General features: G+C 39.7%; 1 protein-coding gene across 1 annotated transcript; it reads right to left on the bottom strand.

Moving 5' to 3' along the window:
- Positions 1 to 476: 476 nt before the first annotated feature.
- Positions 477 to 21,437, bottom strand: angpt2b (angiopoietin 2b). The gene is made up of 9 exons (XM_088602478.1): positions 20,699 to 21,437; positions 15,052 to 15,207; positions 13,528 to 13,649; positions 11,652 to 11,884; positions 11,033 to 11,154; positions 6,888 to 6,989; positions 4,984 to 5,150; positions 3,371 to 3,501; positions 477 to 2,999 (listed from the first exon to the last, which is right to left on the bottom strand). Exons 1-9 carry the CDS (start codon positions 20,966 to 20,968, stop codon positions 2,839 to 2,841), a joined length of 1,464 nt encoding a protein of 487 aa, XP_088458604.1. The 5' UTR covers positions 20,969 to 21,437; the 3' UTR covers positions 477 to 2,838.
- Between the last annotated feature and the right edge of the window lie 203 nt (positions 21,438 to 21,640).

Raw genomic sequence — 21,640 nt, 5'->3', positions numbered from 1 at the left:
AAAATATAAAATAAATACTTGGATTAAAATATTCAAATAGATCAATCAAACAATTGACAATGAAATCTTTATAAAAATTCTTGATGTCTTATTCTTTCATAAATTAATCAACAAATGGAAAACTCATATTCAGTGATCTAGATGAATACATTAAATCATGACAATAGCATTCAGATCTTTCATCATGTGGTTCAGTCAGCAGATCACATACAGTAGCTGCGTGTGCAATTATTTTGATACAAACAGTAATGGAAAGGGTAAAGGTCACTCTGTGAACTCATCCTTCTGGGAGGGTCCAGAAGCCTGTCCCCCAGGGGTACGTCATACAGATTAACATGTAAATACTGCATCGTGGTTATGTTTATATATGAAGGTATGTCCTGAGGCTGTACCGTGCTGACTGTTTCCTGTGCCATTTGTATTCAAGTCCTAATAAAAAACAACAACACTGAAAGTAAAAAAATAGAAAGTAGACATCTGTTTTTTCTTGTTATTTATTAAAAGCCTAGGCACCTAAAACAACTGATTTTTTTTCTTAGGAAGAATTGTTTTTTGGGGGAGTTAAATAAAAGAAGAACTTTTTGAGCTCTAACTGAAATGTTAAAACACAAAATTGTATTGTCTTACTAATGAAAGAGACAAATGATGTCTGTCTTTCGTGGAGCTCTGATCAAACTTACTTTTTCATACCCTCTTTATATCACTTAATGCATGTACACACACAAAAACAGACCTGGAGCACAAAAAAGTAGAGCAGAATGTGGGATCTGACACTGCACACACTGCTGCTATGGACTAGTGGCACACAGACACCAGACATGCATAACAGATGCAATTCAAATTCACCTGGTATAGATTAGCCAAGTGCAGTGACTGAGCCTGATGCATTGGATCTGAATTGCATGACTTTTTGGAACTCATGAGAATGTGATGATGACCTCAAGATCACTCAGGACACACAGTTCTCCCTTTTATTTTTTTACTTTGGAAATGAAATCTTTGGGAATGAAGCATAAACTCAGTCTTCCACTGATTCAGTTACATTGCGATGATGCAAACTGTATTTTTCATTAAGACTTTGATAAAACATAGCTTAAGCTTTTGGGATTCTCTTTCTAATTAAGAACAAGAAAGGATGCTGATACACCAAATGTAGAATGCATTCTGACTAAATGGATCCCAATTCATTCTTTATACCAGGAAAAATGGGAGAACTGTGTCTCTTGGCCTGAATAATTTGCTTTATAAACTGGTTTCAGCAAACGAACATGATCAGACTGTTTAAAGTAATTAGGTGCCATTAAATCACTGCTGTACAAAGTCACTTTAAGAAGCTGTGTCTGACATTTGTTTAATCACTTGGCCGGAGGGATTATTGCTTTTGGGAAATGACCCAAAAAAAGTGTTAGGGTTTTTGTATTCAAATATTATTATTGAAATAAAATTAAGATAGTTTGTGATTTATTTGTGTTTAACTGCAGTTATTACAGGCCATATGTGGTTCAGTTTGTTTTTTTTTAATAACTTATAACAAGTGAAAGTGATATCACTGCTCCAGTAACATGTGAGAATGGGCAACAGCAGAATTGTTCTTGAGATGAGCAGTTAGCACTGCTCAGGTTTCTAGATGATAATTTACTTGAAAAGATAAGAAGAAAAAAAATGTGAAACATAATAATACAGCACGATAAGTGAAATAATTGTAGTATTATGATGTCAAATTAAACCTAAAACCAAGGGCTACATACTGTATTTACTGCTCTGCAATGTATAGAAATTATAATAACTTATGTAAAATCCCCTCACTGCTTTAGAGTTTATATTTCGTTTTAAATAACCAATGTTTTAAATGGCAACGTTCCCCTTTTGTCTGAAGGACAAAATAACAAAACAATCATGAAGTCACTTCATTTCTTTCATAATCTCAAGGTTATGGAGGCACATTACAAAGAGGATAAGTGCATCCAGGGTTTACATGATTGAAAGATATAAATATATATCATGGCAAACTAGTCTGAGGGGACTCTTACGAAAGCTGAAATGCCAATAAAGGCTATCTAAGCCTCTATCATTTGTAAATAGACAAAAACAGAGGTATTTTAGGTTATGAATTAGATTAGTGTTGGTGGTTATTTTTCCTTCTCACATGGGGTTAATTAGTGGAATGTTAGGGGGTTTTAAGAGCCTGATGGGGTTAGGTTGCTAAACAGTTCTTTTGGTGTGTAAACAGCAAAATCTGTAAAGTAAAGTCTCCTGCACTGAACAGTGTTTCAATGGTGAGGATTTTTTGTGTACAGATCTCTGGAGCCACTTTATTTAAGGATAAGGTTGGTCACGCATATATATATATCTATTTTTGAAAAAGCAAGCGAACAAACCTATTTTCATATACTCTATTAAATGCTTGTTAGTGTTTTGCAACGGTTGAGGAAGGAAAATTCTCTGGTTGATTATGTAATTACAGCACAAATTACTTAATTTACTAAAATTCTACTCAGGTTTCCCAATCCATCTGTTTCAGCAATTAACTGCAATCACATTATCTCTGTTTCCCTGTTTCCATGCTCTGACAGTTGAGAGTTTTATAAAACCGTGTCACTACGAAGACATTAGTGCATCTAATACTCACAACATAAGCAGTTTATGTATGTACAGTTCATTCAGGCTCCCTTACGTTGAGTGAGTGTTTTCTCTGTACGGTGGGTGTGCTCTAAGTTTCCTTTCATAATGTCCTTTGACAGGCACCCCATATGCCTGAATGTCTCTGTGTCGGTCTTCTAAAATGTTGATTCCGTCTGTTTCCATGAGCAGTCTCTGGGGACTGAGTCTCCTTCCCTTTCAGAAGTCGCGTGGTCTGACCATCATGGTTGTCATGGTGGCCATCATGCTAGGTCCTTTCCAGTAGTACCACTTGATTCCATTGTAGCGGACGATGTTGGAGCTCCCAGCATAATAAATCCCGTTGAGGTTGGATGGACCACATGCTTCAAACCACCACCCTACAGTCAGGTGAGAAGAGCAACATTACTGATGGATTGAGCACAATCTTCTGAGAACGAGCCAGGACAAAAAAATCTTGAAAACCACAAAAAGGCATTTCTTGATAACTCACGTTACGCTTTACAGTGTTTTCAATAGCAGCTTCTGGCTTGTTTGCCAGCACCAAGCACAAGAGATTGTGTAAAGTTGAGACCTTCACCAAGCTCTTCAATGCCAGCTGCCAATTCTGCACCCTTTCAGAAATGCTCTTTTGATCCAAAATGTTATCACAGTTTGATCACTGGTTCCTATTCATGACTTTGCATAGGTGTCCACCCATGCCCACATGGTAAAACCATTAAAGAGTTCATGACGTGACATAATTGTTTACCTCCAGAAGCCATCTGGGCACATTTGCAGCTGCACTTGTCGTTGTCTCTGTCCTTGGTGCTGAACTGGGCTCCAGAGGGAGTCAGGCTGCTGGTCCTCCCTGCAGTGCCACTGAAACCCCATGCATGGAGGCTGCATTTGTGGGTATAAGTTCACGTCAGCGATACATACTCCCCATCAACACTCAGGTCAGCAATCTTACCATTCCTCTGAAAGCAGTTTAGACTGTTTTAAAAACACTCCGCTGCAGAAGTACACTGTTCATTAGAATTAATGTCTATTTGGAAAGACACCTCATAAGGAATGCCTTTCAGAGTTATGGTGTAACACAGGTAATCAACTATTTATTAGTGGTGCTTTTAAAACACATGCTCTCCAGAATGCAAAACTGCACATTTTGGAGAGTTTCTAACACTACAGTTCCCTTGGCTGAGACTGAAAATGAACCCAGCACTGTGTTCCCAGCGCCTTCACAACAATGACTCATTTGAGGGAAAGTTCAATAGGTAATATCTGGCATTTCCTTCTGCTGTTCTATTGCCTAGTAAGATGCAAAAAATGCAAGAGAAAAAAGAGAAATAAATGAATCCATTAAAATAACATAGCTCACTACATTGTTTTGTATTATTATAATAGCCGATACATTAGTTTTTATATTATGATCTGTCTTAGACACATACAGCTAATTCTTTAATTCTATAGTGCTTTGAATGGAGTCCCAGTGGTGTTTTTTATATGGAAATGTCACAAAGGGATGATACTGTTCTTTGGCGGTACCTACACTAAAATCCTAACTCCACCACCCATTCAATATGAACTAAATTAGGCGCAAAACACTTTGGCAAACTGCTAAAGAAAGATGGGTTCCATCTATGTGGTAGCCGAGTGTAAAACAGTTCTTTTTTAGAAGACTGTTTAATCGTCCTATTGTAAGTATCTTTCAGTGCATGACATTCCCACGATACTGCCATCACCACGCTCTGCTCTGGGAGAAACGCATTTGAATAGGCAGAGAAATGGGCTTTGTAAGAGCCCAGGAGACAGATCGACGGCAGTATGTGTCTCATTTTGAAGCCATCTTGAGCACATTCACAAGATTGGCTTTCTGTAGCTTGTGTTACAAAACGCAATTTGTCATGAATGAGATTTCAGTTTTATAAGTGAATGTATTATATGTAGTCTATTAATCATCAGTTTGCTATGAATTGAGTTCCTAAAGCATTTTAATAAAGTGTCCATAGATATCCAGAAGTGATGCTGTTAGGTTAAGGTTAGACTATTACATACTACATTACATACTACTACAGTATCTATAGATGCTATACTAGGATTTCACAGAATTTGTTTTTTTAGCAAATAATAAATTATTATTATATCTATTTTTTCTTAATTGACACAAAAGGCTCAAAGGCATTACCACAAACTTAATTTCCAAATACAGGAACTCCCTTGTAAAAATGACTAAATCTTAAAGGAAATGTGCATATCAAGTGCTGTTAAAAATGAAAACCATTTGTGATTCATTTAAAGTGCAGAAGAAATGGACCACATTTTGCAACTCGGCAGAAAGCAAACCCCATGATAGTGGCCTTGCACACTTGTAAGGTTCCACACCTGTAGTTTCTGTCCTCGCCATCAGTGTAGAAGTGGTCGTATTGAGAGTGGGCTTCGTTCCCCTCCGAGTCTCTCAGCAGGACCAGCAAGGTATACTCCTGACTGCTTGTCAGCTGGTGGATGAATTCATTCCCCACCCAGTACTCCCCAGCGGCTTCGCCGAAACCCTGCATCAAAACCATGTGAACAACACAATACTGCACTGTGTGCTCTGCAGAAAGAGCAATACGGCACATGGGTGAAAAAAACAGTATGTTCTCTTTCCTAGCAAAACATCTGCAAAGAAGATCAACAATTCGTTTAAAATAGCTATTATTAGTTTTCACTTTTTTTGTTTGTTTTGGCTTCACTTAATTATATTTACAAATGACAGTGATTCCCCCCCCCAACCCCCCAGCCTATGTTGGCACAACCACTTGTTTATACAGAGTCATGTGGTTGCCTTGGAGCACAGATGGCATATGGAGAAAAGCAATATCTTCCTCTGACGCTGCCAAGCGTCTGGACTCACTCCGCAGATTCCAACATGAAGCAAATATTTATATTTTCCTCTAATGGCAAAATAATTCAAAATACGTGACCCTGGTATTATGATTTGGGTCATCTGATTAACTCCATCCCTACCTCCCACAATATCCTTGTTTCCAAAGGTGTATTCAAATCTAAACAAGAAAGAAATTGTGATAAACCAACCCAAAATAGAGTTTTTTTTTTTGGCGTATTGTATTTTTTCAAAGTGAAAGACTTCACTGGAATGGTCACTTCAGAATGACCAAAAAATAACATCAGTAACCATAAGAATAACACAAATAACTGAGCTTAGACATGATGGTTATCTCAGGACAAAAAAGTGCCCACAGAAATAACTTGTGGTTTATAGCTACATTTTTTATAGCTACATAAATATTTGCTTCGTTATGTAGTCTGACATGTATTTTAGAGAAAAGACTAATTAATTTAAGAACCTCTCTCAATATCTGACAGCTTTGTAAAAACAGCTTCACTGTAACACCCAATACTCCCCATGTTTTTTTAGCCCTGCCTCTCTGTGTATATTGTTTCCCTCTGCCTCTCTTTCCCTGTCTTGCACTCTCTTTCTCTTTTCACAAGCAGTGTCACTAGAAGAAGGATATCTCTTCCCACAGGGCCCCTCAGACCTTTGGAATATGCACTGGAGTATAAGAGCATACTGTGTGCTCTGCAGGGATATTAGCATCCAACTGTACTCTAAGTTGGATGCAGATATCCCTATTCAATTTATCAACAGCATCCCAGTGAATGGGCCTCTGAGGAGGGCTTTTTTTCTAAAACCCCAGGGACTAATGTCCTCTCTATTGTGCTTTTCATGTCAAAACCCACGTGGCCAGCCCAGCCTCAATATCAGCACAGGATCAGGAAGATTGGAGGAGCTGACCAGCTCAGCACAGGGAAGGGACAGCTATGCTAAGCAGTTGTTCCACTCTTCAAACCTTCTATGTGTCTGACCCTCAAAAAGCGTCTAATAAAGCAAAATGTCAAGAGAGTTATCTTTGATGAATTTCTGTAGCTCTCCTGTGCACCTGCAAATAATTCACACAGCCTTGCTGATCCCATTTGAGTGGCAGGGTGCTGAGAATGTTAATACTAGCCGTAGTTCCCAGTGTTCCCCAATAAATCCATTATGTTTTATTATATTATACTCAGCAACAGTACTAATACTAACAGTACTAGTATATAAAAAAAGTTGTATAGTGCTAAAGGTAGCAGTAGCGGTAGTAACTTCTGTACCTGTAGCAATAGCACTTGGATCAGTAGTATTATTGATAACTATAATGCAAGCTTCCCTAGAAAGTAGTGTTTCTGATGTGAAACAAACAATTATTCCTCCTGCAACTGTGCACATGGCCTGTGTGGCATTTCCTCACCATTTTGTAGTCTTTCCAAGTACGTTGGAAATCCACGGTGCCATCCTTCCTGTGCTGTAGGACAGTCCAGCCGCCTCCCTTTGTCTGCATGTCACAGAACACCTGTGAAAACAGAAAGCCCAGAAATGAACCTGCAGCCTGGAAATGAACACGCAGCACCGGACCACCTTTCTGAAGTCACCTTCTAGAAATCTCACATCTGCGCATCAGTGTTCTGAGAGAAGAAAGGTCCTCTAACAGCAAACAGTCACTCAGCAAGACTGCAGGCTTGCTAGTGAAATTAAAAACCATTTACTACTACTTGATGTTTGATTCATTCCTTTAATATGTTACAAACATTGCATTAACATAATGTAGAATAACAGATACTTGTCTCTTTCCAACAAAACCTGAACTTCCGATCATGGTTGAAGTATTTTACTTTTATACAGTACTGTACAGAATATTTAATTATCATTGTTCTTGCAATCCTGTACAGAACCCCTGTGGGAACAGAACAACCATCTTGTTTCACACTGACTGCAGCTTAAAACACAAAGCACAGGTCTGCTGTGTTTAAAGTTTAAAGTGCATCATTTGAAAAGGCTTGCATAATTTTGATGCAGTTAAGGGGGGCGTGCCACACAAACTACATTGCAAGTGCTGTGAAACATGTAATGATTAGTTGACTGGCAATTTAAAACTAACAGTTATCCACATGGTATTCAATGCCAATAAATACTGGGGTGCAAGGAAGGCACAAGGGGTCGTTTCCATTCCAGCCTGTTTAAATCTCAGCTTCACACTGTGTCATCAGAGCTTCCACACTGACCACTCTCACTGTGAACATATCTTGAAAGCACACCTGAAGAAGGCTCCATGGCCGAAAGGTTGTGTTTTCTTTCTTCTTTTTTTCAGCATGGAATAAACCTATTACTTGTTCCTTTTCAGCCTATGCATGCTGACGCAGCTCCCCACCTGAACTACTAATATCTTGAAAGCATCAGAATAACTGAACAAGACACTTAGTCTGTAGGGGGTTTCTCTCCAATTTGTGAATGAAAAACAGCATCCTTCTTGCTTTCCAGGAGAAAGAAATCGCAGCTTCAATTACCAAAGGTGTTTTGTAAGTTCACTTACATGCAATTGTGTTACAAATGGCTCATTCATCATTCTGGCAATTGGAACCCTATTCCAGTAAAGAGACTTAATAGTTTTTGGGTAATGCAAAATCCCCTGTCCACCTTTTGCCCCCAGACACCATCATTTATCAAGACAATTATTCAGTAAATTGGATAATAACTGTACCTCCGATATTTGCCATGGTCTTTCGTAGTTAAAGGTTGTCAAGTCCCAATTGTGTAACAGTTAAATTGTCAATTTGTTAAGGGGGAAAATGACAATGCAGTATTTTGAAGACTTGCAATTCTAAGATCACATATCACCACTTACAGTATATTATGTAAACATCTAACAGACATTTTAATAGTGCTACTTTTTAGATACCACATACAAGACCAACAATTCCATTGTAAACGATTACCCTGTGTATGTGGATTACAGTACAAATAGGAATATTTATTGGAAAAGAAACTGGGAAATGGCCTAAGAATTTCCTACTTTATTTCTTGCATGACTATTTTAAATGCATGTTTTTCTTTAGCAGTAGCATGGTTCTCTCTTTTCTTGCTTCATACAGCTGACTTCTCTGGTTACAATCATCTGAAATTAGTGATCGTTATTATTGATAATGTATTGCAGTCTATAAACATTGTGATCACACTTTTGCCATGAAAGTGCTGCCTTTGGTAGAAAGTGTTTTTTTACCCGATTTGTTTGCACAACTATAACCCAAACGTGTGGTCTAGTTCGAAAGAGTCATTATGTATTCTTGGACCAAACAGTCTCCAGAGTGTCCAAAAAGTACTTTTAAAAGTCTTTTTAACAGTTTTGTTGACCTGCAATTGCTAAGCTACAGAAATGTCCAGCTCGTCTCCCTACAGATTGATACCTTTACCTGCAGGTGTCTTTCCCAAGAAAATCATGCTTTCTATTTTAAGAGCTTCTCCAGCACACAAAGTACAGCCAGTTACTTCAGTCCAGATAAAGTTTTCACTGGCAAGGTCAAAAATATTTCTTCCTAACAAAAAAAGTAAACTGTAGATCTTTCAAGAAACTAAAGAAACTGATCCCTGTGTGCAGTTTATATGAGATATCTTTATGTCCTTCATATTAAAACCAAAGGTTTGAAGAATGTAAAACCAATCATACATATATATAATAAGTGTCATCTGAATGTCTTTATGCACTTATTGCTTAACCAGATGTCATCCCTCTGCAGCAGAGTCTGTTTTTTTTAATGAAAAACACATTCAGGTTTCATGTTTCGCATCTTGTTTAAACTCTAATTTCTGCAACAGAAAGCATTCCATTCTACAGGAACGAGTTCTGATTTCTGCTTTGTCTCCTTGTAACGACTGCAGATGGGCTGGTGACCCATTGTTAATGAGAAGAGTAAAAACAGTGCTTTTAATTATGCCCGGTTCTCCCTCACCATCCTCTGGCTGGGCCAAGACCTCCCTGTGGAAGGAATCACTGGGACTAAATGGAACATAGACGTCAGCTGCCTCTGCTTGCCATAATTACAGCCATCGATCAAATCCACTTTCAGCACCCCTTGTACAGACACCACAGAGGTGACGAGACCACAGTCAAAAGGAGACTCTCCCAGGAAGAGAAGCTAACCAACTGCAAATCACAGCTTGACCTCCTTAGCAAACTGCTACTGTAAGTCTGCACAGTAAAAAAGTCTGACTGCTATCTGGTCTGCACTATCACTATCGCTTAAAAAAAAACCTGATGCCTCATTCCACCCTCTTTAAAAGATAAAGTAAGCCTTTCAGAATCCTAAACTTCAGTCATGCAGTCTTCAGCAGGTGGAACAAACAATATCTTAATAGTCGAGATACTGCTTTCATGCATGGCATCATTTGGTTTCACATTCCAAGTGTCAGCTAGCATCTTTCATTCGACAAACTGTCTCCACAGTCACAAGAGAAGGACGGAGTATTGTCCACACCTGGTTTCCACACACTAGACTGAAAGTCTGAAACTGGCATATCAAAAACTGATGATACACGATGACAGTTGAGGAAAATCAGAGAGAGGCCTTGTCCACAGTGACCCTCCTGTGGAGATTACACCCTTATCTACCAGTACTTAGGTTCTGAGCCCATGATGCAATAAACTACTTGTATCCTGAATTAGATGTCATACACAAACATGTGGGTGTGGGTTCATGGCAATCCATAAAAACAAAAGGAACAGTTAAGAGAGGTCATATCTCTTCATTCAAGCCGCCACCCAGTCTGTTTAAAAAGATGGCAGGATTTGAAAGAGATCAATGGTATGCACCATAGTGTACATAAAAGTAAACTTTTACTGGGGGCAAAACTGGCTGGCTAGTAGATTCTACTTGCCAAGCATCTGCATTTTATGCCCAGTGTAAACACAAACATATGAAAAAGAAAAGCTACTATTTACTGTAATTTAGTAGTGCCTTACTAGTTGGTAAATACCTTACAATTTCATGCATCTTTTTTACAAATGTCATAAAGTGAGAAAAGGGAACAGGACTTCATCTTAAAAAAATGACTTAAGGATTATTTAAAAACGTTTCAGTGCAATGCCTAAAGGCTCTCATTTTTTACTCTTGTTTTTAAAATATTATTTTCCCTCTGATAGACAGAAAGGAATGCTGTATAAAAAACATGATCAAAATGATGTACCATTCAAGTTAATTATAAAATTCATATAAAAGGCTGAAATGAAAAACTCTAAATGTCAGTAGACATTTGTGAAGAGCTTTTTATTTCTTACAAAAAAGACTATGTGTATGCTGTATAGTTTTTTTAAAACTTGTTTTGATTTTATCTTGCATAGTTACACTTAAGCCTACAATTTAGTTTCTCTTAGCAATTTACTTGTTGGGACAAAAGACCATCTTACCAAATAAGCAGCGATCAATGCATTCATGCAAGATAAGAAAATAAATTATTAAGATCTGTAATACTGTAAGTATAAAGCTCTCCACAACTTTGTATTGTAGGCCAAAAGAAATCCTAGTTTAATCAAAACTGTTAACCTGCTTCCTTTAGGTTTGTCACCTTAACAGTCTGTGTTGAGTTGGGGTAATGCAGAGAGTAGACTCCACTCTCGGTGATCCCAGATTTGTACATTTCTGCACAGTCTCTGAAGAGAACCTCTTCCTTTGGCGAAACAGAGATTTCTAGAAGAAATGAGAAGTCATTGAGTTTGGTGTTCTTCAAGAAAAGCTACAACAGAAAGAGGTCTCTGTTCTGTACCATGCCATCATTGCAAGATAGTTTAAAGTCATTTTTACATAAATGACAAACTTAATTAAATACAAACATTAACACAAAATAATATTAATACACCAAGGACTTCTGTAAAGATTCATGTGTAACTTAACGCTCTACACAATTTCCATTATGTTATATCGCACTTTTATATTTCGTAAGTTAAGTATGAAATAGATACTTGAAGAGCACGAAAGCATCAAACTGAAACAAACTTCAATTCTCTTCACCCGCATTGCGTGGAAGTTTAACCTTTTTAATCGGAATGTGCATACGATCCTTGTGGAGCAACAGAGCGTGATGAGAAAGCAGAGACGCCCCCAGTGGTCCTGCTGTAGCACTACGCAGTCTATTAGCTTTCTATTAGTCTATTAACTATATAAGAGACTATCTGTCCAGGACTGACCATTGCATTGAGTGGCCATGGCCAGCAGCTGCTGCACTGTTTCCATGAGAGTGGCCAGCTGGCGCTGGAGCACGGTGCTGTTGCGTGTGGCACTACCCAGATCGCTCTCCAGCTGGGTGACCAGGTGGCTCTGCCTCGTCAGCAGCTCCTGGAGCTGCAGTTTCTCCACCTTCAGGGCCTGCAGCTCCTGGGCGTGGTGCCCCTCCATGGCCGCTAACCGCTGCTCCAGAAGACTGAGAGACCGAGACACAGACAGGCCATCAGAGCAATCAATAGAAAAGGCAGTGGGGGAGGATGTTTGGGTTTTGCACAATTAAATATACTCTAGACTGTACCAACATGGCCACAAACCATACGAGGGAGGGGTATGACTCGTTGTATTGGTGTGTTTATCGATGCCTAGAGTACCCAATAAAAAGCTAATGCTTTCCATTTCTGCTGCAGCTAATCCTAGTGTTGATCAGATCAGCTTTTGGTAGTACTTACCTTGTAAACTATGACATTTATAGCATTTGAGTGGCAAGCAGGCCATAAAAAGATGTGTTTACCAATTCATTAGTGACTGTAGTCCAAAACTGCAGCCAGTTTTAGTGAGGGGCTGCAGAAAATTAGCAGCTGAAGGTTTCAGGTGTGCTTCATTGAAGACCCAGTGCCTGTTCTCCCTACATCAATTTCAGATGCCAGAACATGAGAGAGCAGTGTTGAGAGCTGAGAGATAAATCCCTTCTCTGTCAGATGTGCTTCCCAAGATTTCATTAACGATTTCATTTTTCTGTTGCCATCTCCTTTAGTAGGAAAGCCCCTGTCATGGTAGGCTTTCTTAGGTGAAAGAAACCCATCAGGATTCTGGCTGAATGATGATCTCCTCCGATGAAAAGCGGGTGGAGGGATTTTTACATAAAGGTGCCTTGTTTCACACAAAGGCACGGAATAGCGCAAAGCACTGAAGTGGAGATAGTGCTCAACAAGGGGAGATAGTGCTCAACAAGTGCTCAACACTATGCCAGAGGGGCAGTTTTGATAGAGCAAAGTTGGCAACACGAGTTGGAGTTGTGAGTTGGCACGTGCATGTGAAGTTCTCATGTGTGGCTTTTCTATCAAAACCCAAAGGCAAATTTCTGGCATCATGGGTATATTTTAACTGTACCTTTTCAAAATGTATAACAATCAATTTGTGCTGCCGGATTTTATTACCTTGAGTAATGAAAGCATAAGTGTTATGTATTGAAACCATCTAGTTTAACTGATTAAATCTGCTGTGCCTCACCTTCCACAAACTCACTTCTTAATTCTAAGTTCAAGCTGAACCATGTCCTCTATAATGGCACCTCAGTGAGACAAGGCCTCAGTAAACCCTTTCTCTCTGCTTTCAACCTCCAGTTTCTTTTCCAAACAACTGTTTAATTTATTTCTGTGGTGGCTGTTTAGTTTCGGAGTGTTCCCTTACAGTCATTCGGAAACACAGATGTGAGAGCAGCATTTGATGCCTGGGAAACAGAGGAGGATGGGAGCCTCCGGACTAAATGATAATACTGAAATACATGATTTTATCAATTCCACAGCTTGTATAATATGTTATCGGACTCTTGTCCCCAGTATTGTAAGGGGAAAGGGTATATTTTCTTCTGAGGCAATTGTAATAAATCTAAATGAGCCACCGCTAGAAAGATGTGAAGGGGATTATTTTCATAAGTTATTGCGATTACAGTGTGTTATCACCATGTGTTCCCCTGTACCCCACTAGCAAAGGGAGACTGCAAATCTCTCCAAGCTCCTTTCAACACACATCAGGGCAGCTCTGTTATGTCAGCTTCTAGCTGCTGTGAAGCAGCTCTTCCCTCTGTATTGTCAGTAGTCTTCAGTGCTCCTGGCTGACCTGTTTTTATCATTGAGCCGAGTGATCTCCTGAGTCTGTTGAAGGATCTGATTCTCCAGCTTGTTGGTGAAGAGGGAATACTCTAACAGCTGTATCTCCAGTCTGGTGGTCTGATTAAGCACCTGAAAAACAAAGCGATGGATTTAAAAACATAGTTCTGCAGATAATGTAGCTTCTCAGTGACTGGAAGTGAAGCGTATTTGAATCCTGAGGCCTTTACAGCTGAGTAAAGGGAGGACAAAAATTTTTTTATTGGAAGCTGAGAATAGTGTTAGTGAGCCCAAGCAGAGTGCAGCGCTGGTGTTTAAGTCTGAAGACTGTTAGTGGTGCCTGATTGTAGACATCACGGCTTCATCACTTCGCCCCTGCTTCTCGTGTGTAAGGTTTGCTGACAAAAACACATGAATGCAAACAGTTTCATCCAGCTTTGTTGCTCCAGAACCTTGAGGTATTTTAACAGCTAAACCAACATTTTAGACAAAGGCAGAATAAGTAAAAATATTTGCACAGGTTGAGGGGACTGTATCTGACTTAACCAAAAACAAAGCAATGGGATCTAAAATAACACCTGTGTCAAAGGATCATGGGAACTGTTTGTTTTTTAAACTTTCCCCTGTGTTCTGCACTGATTTTAGTACAGTACTTCTGACACTGTCGGCACTCTTTTGCTTTTGTTTTTAAATACTTTTTTTTCATTAAAGATTCAACCTGTACTCGTTCCTTCCAGAACTACAGAAGTTTTAATTCAACTGAAAAATTGTTTTTCAGTTCCATTAACAAGAATGAAACTGCCTTTTAGAATGCAAACGACAATGAGTCATCAATGCATTTAGTGGAAGCAGAGCAGGCCCATTGTGTGTGTCACACTGTCACACCAGTCAGGTTAAAGATACAGTGTAACCCACTTTTGGAATTCATAGTAATTCAGAATTACTGAACATAACTAATTGGATCAACTGGTCATGAACTACTCCAAAACCATGAACCTCATAATGAATTGACATGAATATTGTTATGTATAGTTCAAGTAGGGAGCTGTGTCAGCATGCATAGGCTGCAAAGGAACAAGTAAAGGTTTATTCCTGCTGAAAAGAGAAGAAAGAAACAACATTTCGGCTGTGGAGCCTTCTTCCCATTCTTCACACCCGAATAAGGCTCCACAGAAGGCTCTTTTCTTCTTCTTTCAACAAGGAATAAACCTTTACTTGTTCCTATTGTTACTTACTGTATGTCTGAATAGTTCAACCTTTAAATTTAATTTAAATTCAAGTAGTATTTAATATGGAAGCAAAGCTTTGCAAACTTTGAAATTCAGTTGACTTGTCTGTTAGTCATAGGAGGTGCATCAGTGTTGAGATAATTAATGCAGGTTAATGCAATAGTTTTGATTTGTACTCAATGCGATTGAATTGTATTGCAATACTTTTGTTCTGAAATGTCCTGAATGACAGTCAACATCAACTTGCAGTGTCTCTTACTGTATCTCATCCTGTGTCAGTTGGCACGCCTACAATTTTGTCTGACCTGTGTCTCCACGTCTGTCAGTTTCCGGGTCTGTTCAGCGGACTGGCTCAGCAGATTGGTACCAATCTCCAGCATGGCGGCAGTCTGTTTCTGAACTGTGTTCCTCTGCAGCTCCTCCATCTCGGTCCTCACATTCTCCTGGATGTAGCTCTCCAACTGTTGGCACACAAGAATGTCATTCTTTCTGTTTTCGGGGGATACAGTTTAGAGAAATGATCCGGGCTCTGGAATCTTAATTGGATGTTGTGTGTTCAGGTTCCAAGTTGAGTACTGCTGTTCTACCCAGTGGTACTTAGCTGTGCAAATGGGTTTGCATGTCAATCTCTTTGGAATAAAGTGTGAGCCCAATAAATAATGAAGACCAGTATTATTTTTTTACATGATCATCAACATCAACACGTTCAGAAGCAGGACCCTGATATGACTTGCACAGTATAAAACAGCAAGGCTAAATTCACCCCATTCATCCAAAGCTAAATTAATCTTTTTTTACCCAACACTGCATAAACTCGCACTAATTAGCAAAAACCCATGTTTAAGGGAATATAGTATATATATGGATGTGTAGACATATTTGTTGGGAAGAAAGGTTTTAAGGGCAGCCTGTATGAGGATTTTTCCAACACAAGGGAGATGTAACATCATTTGACCACTGCAGTTCGTTAAAAGACTGCAAATTAGTTTAACATGACTTATAATGCATTTGTATAAAGGGCTCTGGCTACATTTACGTACAGTACATTAAATGACCATTGCTAAATCATGCACTTGTGTGTCTGTGTGGTTGCAAGGGTACTAGTTTTTCATCTCACAAAGGAAGGGAAAATGCTTGAATTAGCAAGTGCAACAATCAGGGGCCCGAATAATCAGGCGAAAGGAGAGAAAGTCCTTCATGATACAGGTTTGCAAACAGTGCTTCATGTGATTGTTAAGGAATACAAATTCAGTCTTTTGCGTTGATGTGTTAGTTAAATCTGTGTCTCTCTTGTTTAAACAGATATTTGTCCAGTCAAATAAACAAGAATGACTTACTGTACATATTTCATTTATTTGCAGCCTGGCAGGATTTTTCGCATGGGCACCAGGATGAGCTACAGCTCATTGTGGTGAATAAGAAAATTCCTTCGTAAGCTGTGACCTCAGAGTGGAAATTGTAACCAGATTTTATTTACACATAAAACTCAAAATAATGTTCTTTCTTTTCCACAAGAAAAAGAAAAGTAATAAAAAATCAATTTACATTCCAGGAGAAAGGGTGGCCTTTTGAAGTAAGATTTCACATTTACTGAAGCGATTTCTTCCTGATCTTCTGGCACTTTTGTCTTGACACACATCACAAGAGTAATTCACCACAGCCTTGCAAACATTAAATTAAGTGCAAGTAGGATCTATAGTGAGGATTTGGAGGCTTGAGACAAGATGTACATAACGTAACATAGTTAACACTGCAGTTACAGGTATAATGGATTTTAAGGAATACCGTAATCATTTCAGAATCAATCAAAACACCCTGGAGCAATATTTTGTCATCGATGAGAGATAAGCATTCCATTCTCAGAAAAGGAAAGTTTTAACAAGTTCGCTTTTCTTCTTTAATCAACTTCAATCTTCAACTAATTTGAAAAATCATTGAGTGCGCAAGCTGGTTTTTGTTTGTTTTGCTTTGATTGTTTCCTTTCTTCTTAATGTAGGTTGAGCTGTGTTCAGATTGACAAACACTCAAACCTCACATGTAATCACTGTTGTTTGTCAGGGTTTCATTTTCCTAAATGAAAAGAAATAAAAACCCTTCTTATTTTCCTCAAATAGAAAACTGATTATATCTGTCGTCATGTCATTTACTGCAATCAAATGCATATGAGACTGAGATGATAAGCATTATTCCTTGTGACTGTAGTAGACATAGAATAATGTTAGTATTATACTGGCAAAACAACTCAACTTTGACAATACCATGTACACTTTTGCTAATTTAAAGCATTTTGCTGAAACAATAAAACTTAATAAGAATGAAATTCAATATCTGGCACTTGAAGGAGGGATGTTGTAACCGTTTCTGTACCGTGTAATTGTGTGCAGATTTAAAGATCATTACTTTTCAGCTGGGTGATACTGTGCTGACGGGGAGCAGAGTGACTTTATCTGTCAAAAGCAGGTGCTGCTTCAGCAAAGACTATGTTAAATGTCATCAGTTTGCAGCCAACACAATATAAAGTCTGACAGGTACTTACTGGTAGTATGCCGGATTTTTTTTCTCCCCTCTGGTCTTGACACAGCTGGTCAAAGGGACAATTTTTTTTAATGGATGTGATGCTAAATAAAGACTGCCAGGAATGTAGCAGAAGCTGTACTGCGTGTTTTCGCCAACCTGAGCTACGCTGAACAGCAGAGCCCACAGAGCTTTAGAATGATTTGCTTTTTATTCCTTTATTCTACTCAGAAAGTCAAATGAGAACAATCTGTCATTTACAGTGCTGGCCTGGAGACCCGCTTTTAACAGCAAGGACTTTAGTGGGGGGAATGTTAGCGCAGTAGCTTGCTGCAGGGTACGACAGCAGCCCACACAGCATTTGAACCCGTGACCCGCCAGTCCATGGTCTCAATAACACAGCCATGCTCCTGCTTCAAATTAATTCCATTAGGTGTTACTCTAAAATGATCTATTACCTCCCAAATCATTTAGTTTAAATGCCTCTGGTTCAAAAAGTACATGAAAGCAAATCAAATTCCGACATCACTGCCTTGAGCAATGAGAAAACTGCTGTAAAATCGGCCATGAGATGCAATAGACAACATGTCCCATGAAGCTGCCCTCATGTGAGAGATCTTGGCCCCACACACAGCACAGGCCCTGAACGAAACCTTCACATGTTCTGTCTTGGGAAGGGAAAATAAAATAAACTTCAAGAAGGTGAAAACAAGAAAACCAAAACCTTTGCTTATTTTTCAAATCAGTCCTTTTTCAAGTGTTTGATTACTGGACAAACGTTCTCTATTAAGAAACCCTGAGCTGTGGCCAATCCCAACACTTTGTTTTGCCTATTCTTGAGAGAATGCAGGGCTGAAAATCATCTGAAAAGTGAATTGTGCTGGCACAGGATATCCTAAATGCCAATGCAGAAAGTCAGATTGACAGTAAGAGGGGGGAGTCTTATAGAGACTACACAGTGAAGTCAACCACCAGGAACTGTCAGAGCCACCCAGAGTCCTTTGCCATTAGAGCCTGTCTTTTATCTTTTATTAGGACGCAGCCCAGTGTGGTTCTGTCATAAAGGTCTTGTGTTCCCCTGCCAAGAGATGAATGGAAAATTCCTTCAGCATCAAACTGCTACATTGTGTGAATAAAATAAGTCTGCATTAACACCTGAAGTTTTCTGCTTTTCTCACAGTAGACAATAGAACAACAACAAAAAAAGAACTGTAAAAGATACCATATGCTCTATCTCTATGAATCATAAACTAAAAACAAGCAACAAGATTATGGCGGGGAAAAAAAAGAGATTAAAAAGCAATAAACTAATACAGTAGGTTCTTTTCATATTTCCCAGATTATGCAACTATCAGACTTGAGTGATGCAGATGCACAGTGTTAAAGAGCTGTTTAACTGAACAACAAAAAAACTTAGAGAAGAGCCCGTCAGCTAAAACAAATGTCACATTTGGTCTTTCATTGACAGAAGTGTGTTGAGCAAGCAGGTCACCACGAGCCAGAGCTCGAAGAGGTCACATGACTTCCCCCCCAAAGATTAGCCTCTGTTCTTGCCTCTCGACATTCCGGGGCCGTAAGACAGCCACACGTCTTCCAGCTGGGAGACCGGTTTTCAATGTTATAATCTGGGAGCTGAGCTGAGAAACAAAAAAAAAACAGAACTGCGAAAAGAAGGCTGAATGGAATTTCTCCTGGTCCCTCACAGTGGTTGAGTTTATAAACACTCTCCACTGTGTAAACACTGACAGGCCCTCAGAGACACTAGAAAGCTGAGGAAGAGGCTTGCGATTTTAAAATAATGTTCAGAACATCGTGTTACAGCAGATCGGTCGCGTGACTTTCACGGATATCCATCAGACCTGCCGCGAGGAACTGAGCACACTCCACAGGCAGTAGGGCTTTAAAACTCCCGTTTGCAAAGAGCCAGGACCCTTCAAGGCTGTACTAATAGCTCTATACAGGGTATTTTAAAATCTAAATGAAATAAAAAAAACACTTGAATTGCATACATATGTTCAAAATATGACATAAATATAGCAATTGCAGCCAAACAAGAAAGTAATGGATGATGAATAACTCTTGTCTAAGACCTACTGCAGAGTAATCTGGGAATATGAATATTTGACCCTAGGAAATGTTAATAAAAGTAGCTGTATTAAGTAGTTGGACAAATGGACGAGATGAGAAAAGATGACAGATAAATACTTTGAGTTGTGTGTGCAGACCTTTTGTGAGTAATGTCCTGTGTGCTATCTTGAGCGTAATCTCTTGAGTGTAATTTTGTGTGTGTGCCCTTGAGTATAATCTCTTGTGTGTGATTTCTTGTTTGTAATCTTGTGGTAACTCAGACCTGGACGAGTGGCTGTGCAATGCTGCTCAGCCTTATTCAAAAACCAGCGTCCCAGGGACACCAGCCATGGATGCGAACACTTCTGGCTCATGGATCCGTCAGAGCAGACGGAGACACATCCTGGAGCGACACACTGCTAGGAGGAAACCTTTGGGCCACGGGGGGGGTCACACTGCCCTCTCTTGCCCTCAGTCTCTGGACTATTTATCCTTCTCACACCTGAGCTTTCCCACAGTACAATCTTTCTCTTCTTTAAAAAAAAAACTCCCACAAACCCACGAGGCATGTTAAGAACATGTGTTGTTTTTTTTCATTCGAAACGACTCCCAAAGTTAAAAAGCATACCATGTCATTCAGACACACTTTTCTGGTGTTCGAAATGCCAAAACCAGCCTAGCCTGATGCTTCTTCATTTATGGTTTTCAGAAACATCAGCTTGCATAGACATTCAGACCTTTAATTTCTGGAATGCATGATGATAGCACAAACATCTTTGTGAAGGATGGTGTCAAATAAACAATTCTACCCCTAACGTAGGAGCATTTATCTCGTATCTGAAGTGGTCCTCTTGTAGAATCTTTACCAAAAACCATTGATTTGGGAAATTCCTTCCCAGATAGTTTAAAGAATTAGAAGAACCCAAATTCAATAATTCTGGAAAGAGGTTAAGGCCTTTCTCAGGGAAAGTACTGACTCTAGTATAGTATCACATAAGATTTATTTCCCCAGTTTTATTAAAAAAAATATTTGTCTTATGCAAATGCTATTGTGTGCTATGCAAAACGTGCTTGTGAATAAATCATACTTTAATACAATAATTGAATGGCAGCCAGGAGAAAATAAAGTAGGTTTGGTATACAGTGGATGCCATGCCAGTGGCTCTGGAGATCTGCCTTGATGAGACTAATAGGAAAAAATGATCAATTACATCTCTGCATCATCCGAGTGTGTGTGCCAATTGCCTTAACACAAATCACATGCTCTCTGCACCTTCTAAGTACTGTTCACAGATTTTGACAACAAAAATGAGCAAAGAAACAAGAAAGAGGATAAGCCTACAGACAAAATCAAACCATGGTACAGGTTACCTTTTGCAGCCACTGAGTGTTGTTCTCCATGGCGCTCTCCAGGGTCTCCAGCTTCTTGGACTGCCAGGACTGCTCTGCTGCGGGGGGTGAGTCTCTCTGCAGCGAGTTGGTGACCTGGAATGCAGAGCCCTGGCGGCAGTGCTCCACCTCCGGCAGCAGGAAGGTGTAGCTGCAGGGCCCGTGTTGCACCTGGTGGTGTCGCCTCTCTGACGAGCCCACAATGGCCACAATGGCCACAGCCAGCCAACCGACAGGGTAGAGTGTGGCCATTAGGGCAGGTGATTGGGTGACCCCCAGATAGATAAAGGGAACAGAACTGGAGAGATCTGAGAGTGGAGGATGCCTCTTCTTCCAAATGCTCAGCTTGCACCCCTGCTAGCTTCCACCTCTCCTGCCTACAGTACTCCAGCTTTCCTGACTCAGTTCTTGCCTGTGGGGCTGCACTGACATGTGTTTTATGACAGTGTGCTGCAAACTGGCTGCCAAGAAATTTTTTGCTGTGTGCCTGGACTGATTGGATAAGGCGATTGTTTCCTATTCTTGCAGCGGCAGTGGTCCACAGCGCTTTCTGCAGGAAACACAGGGCATTTTCCTGCTTTGTTGTTCTTTCCCTTTTTTTTTTTTTAGTTTCTCAGAAATATTTCTCTTCTTGTTCTTGGTACGCGAGAGGAGCCAGTTCAGAGCTGTATATTAGGTGTCTGAGGATTTAAAGTACTGAGAAACCCTCCCTCATGGCTTAATCATCATCCCCCACCTCGTATCTCACACTCCCTCCACCACCCAACTCCACACATCTGCCCCCCTATTCTGGGTTAGAGAGGAAAGCTACAAAAATACACAGCATGACCCCCACAATGGCTCCTTCTCATAAATATTCCCTTGTTTTATACACCCTCTCCTCTATTCCTGCTTGTCTCCCATCCTCCTATCCTCTCCCACTGC

Source organism: Lepisosteus platostomus, chromosome 13 (assembly GCF_059453375.1).
Source record: "Lepisosteus platostomus isolate fLepPlt1 chromosome 13, fLepPlt1.hap1, whole genome shotgun sequence".
Classification (NCBI taxonomy): Eukaryota; Metazoa; Chordata; class Actinopteri; order Semionotiformes; family Lepisosteidae; genus Lepisosteus; species Lepisosteus platostomus.
This window is presented reverse-complemented; position numbering and strand designations above follow the sequence as displayed.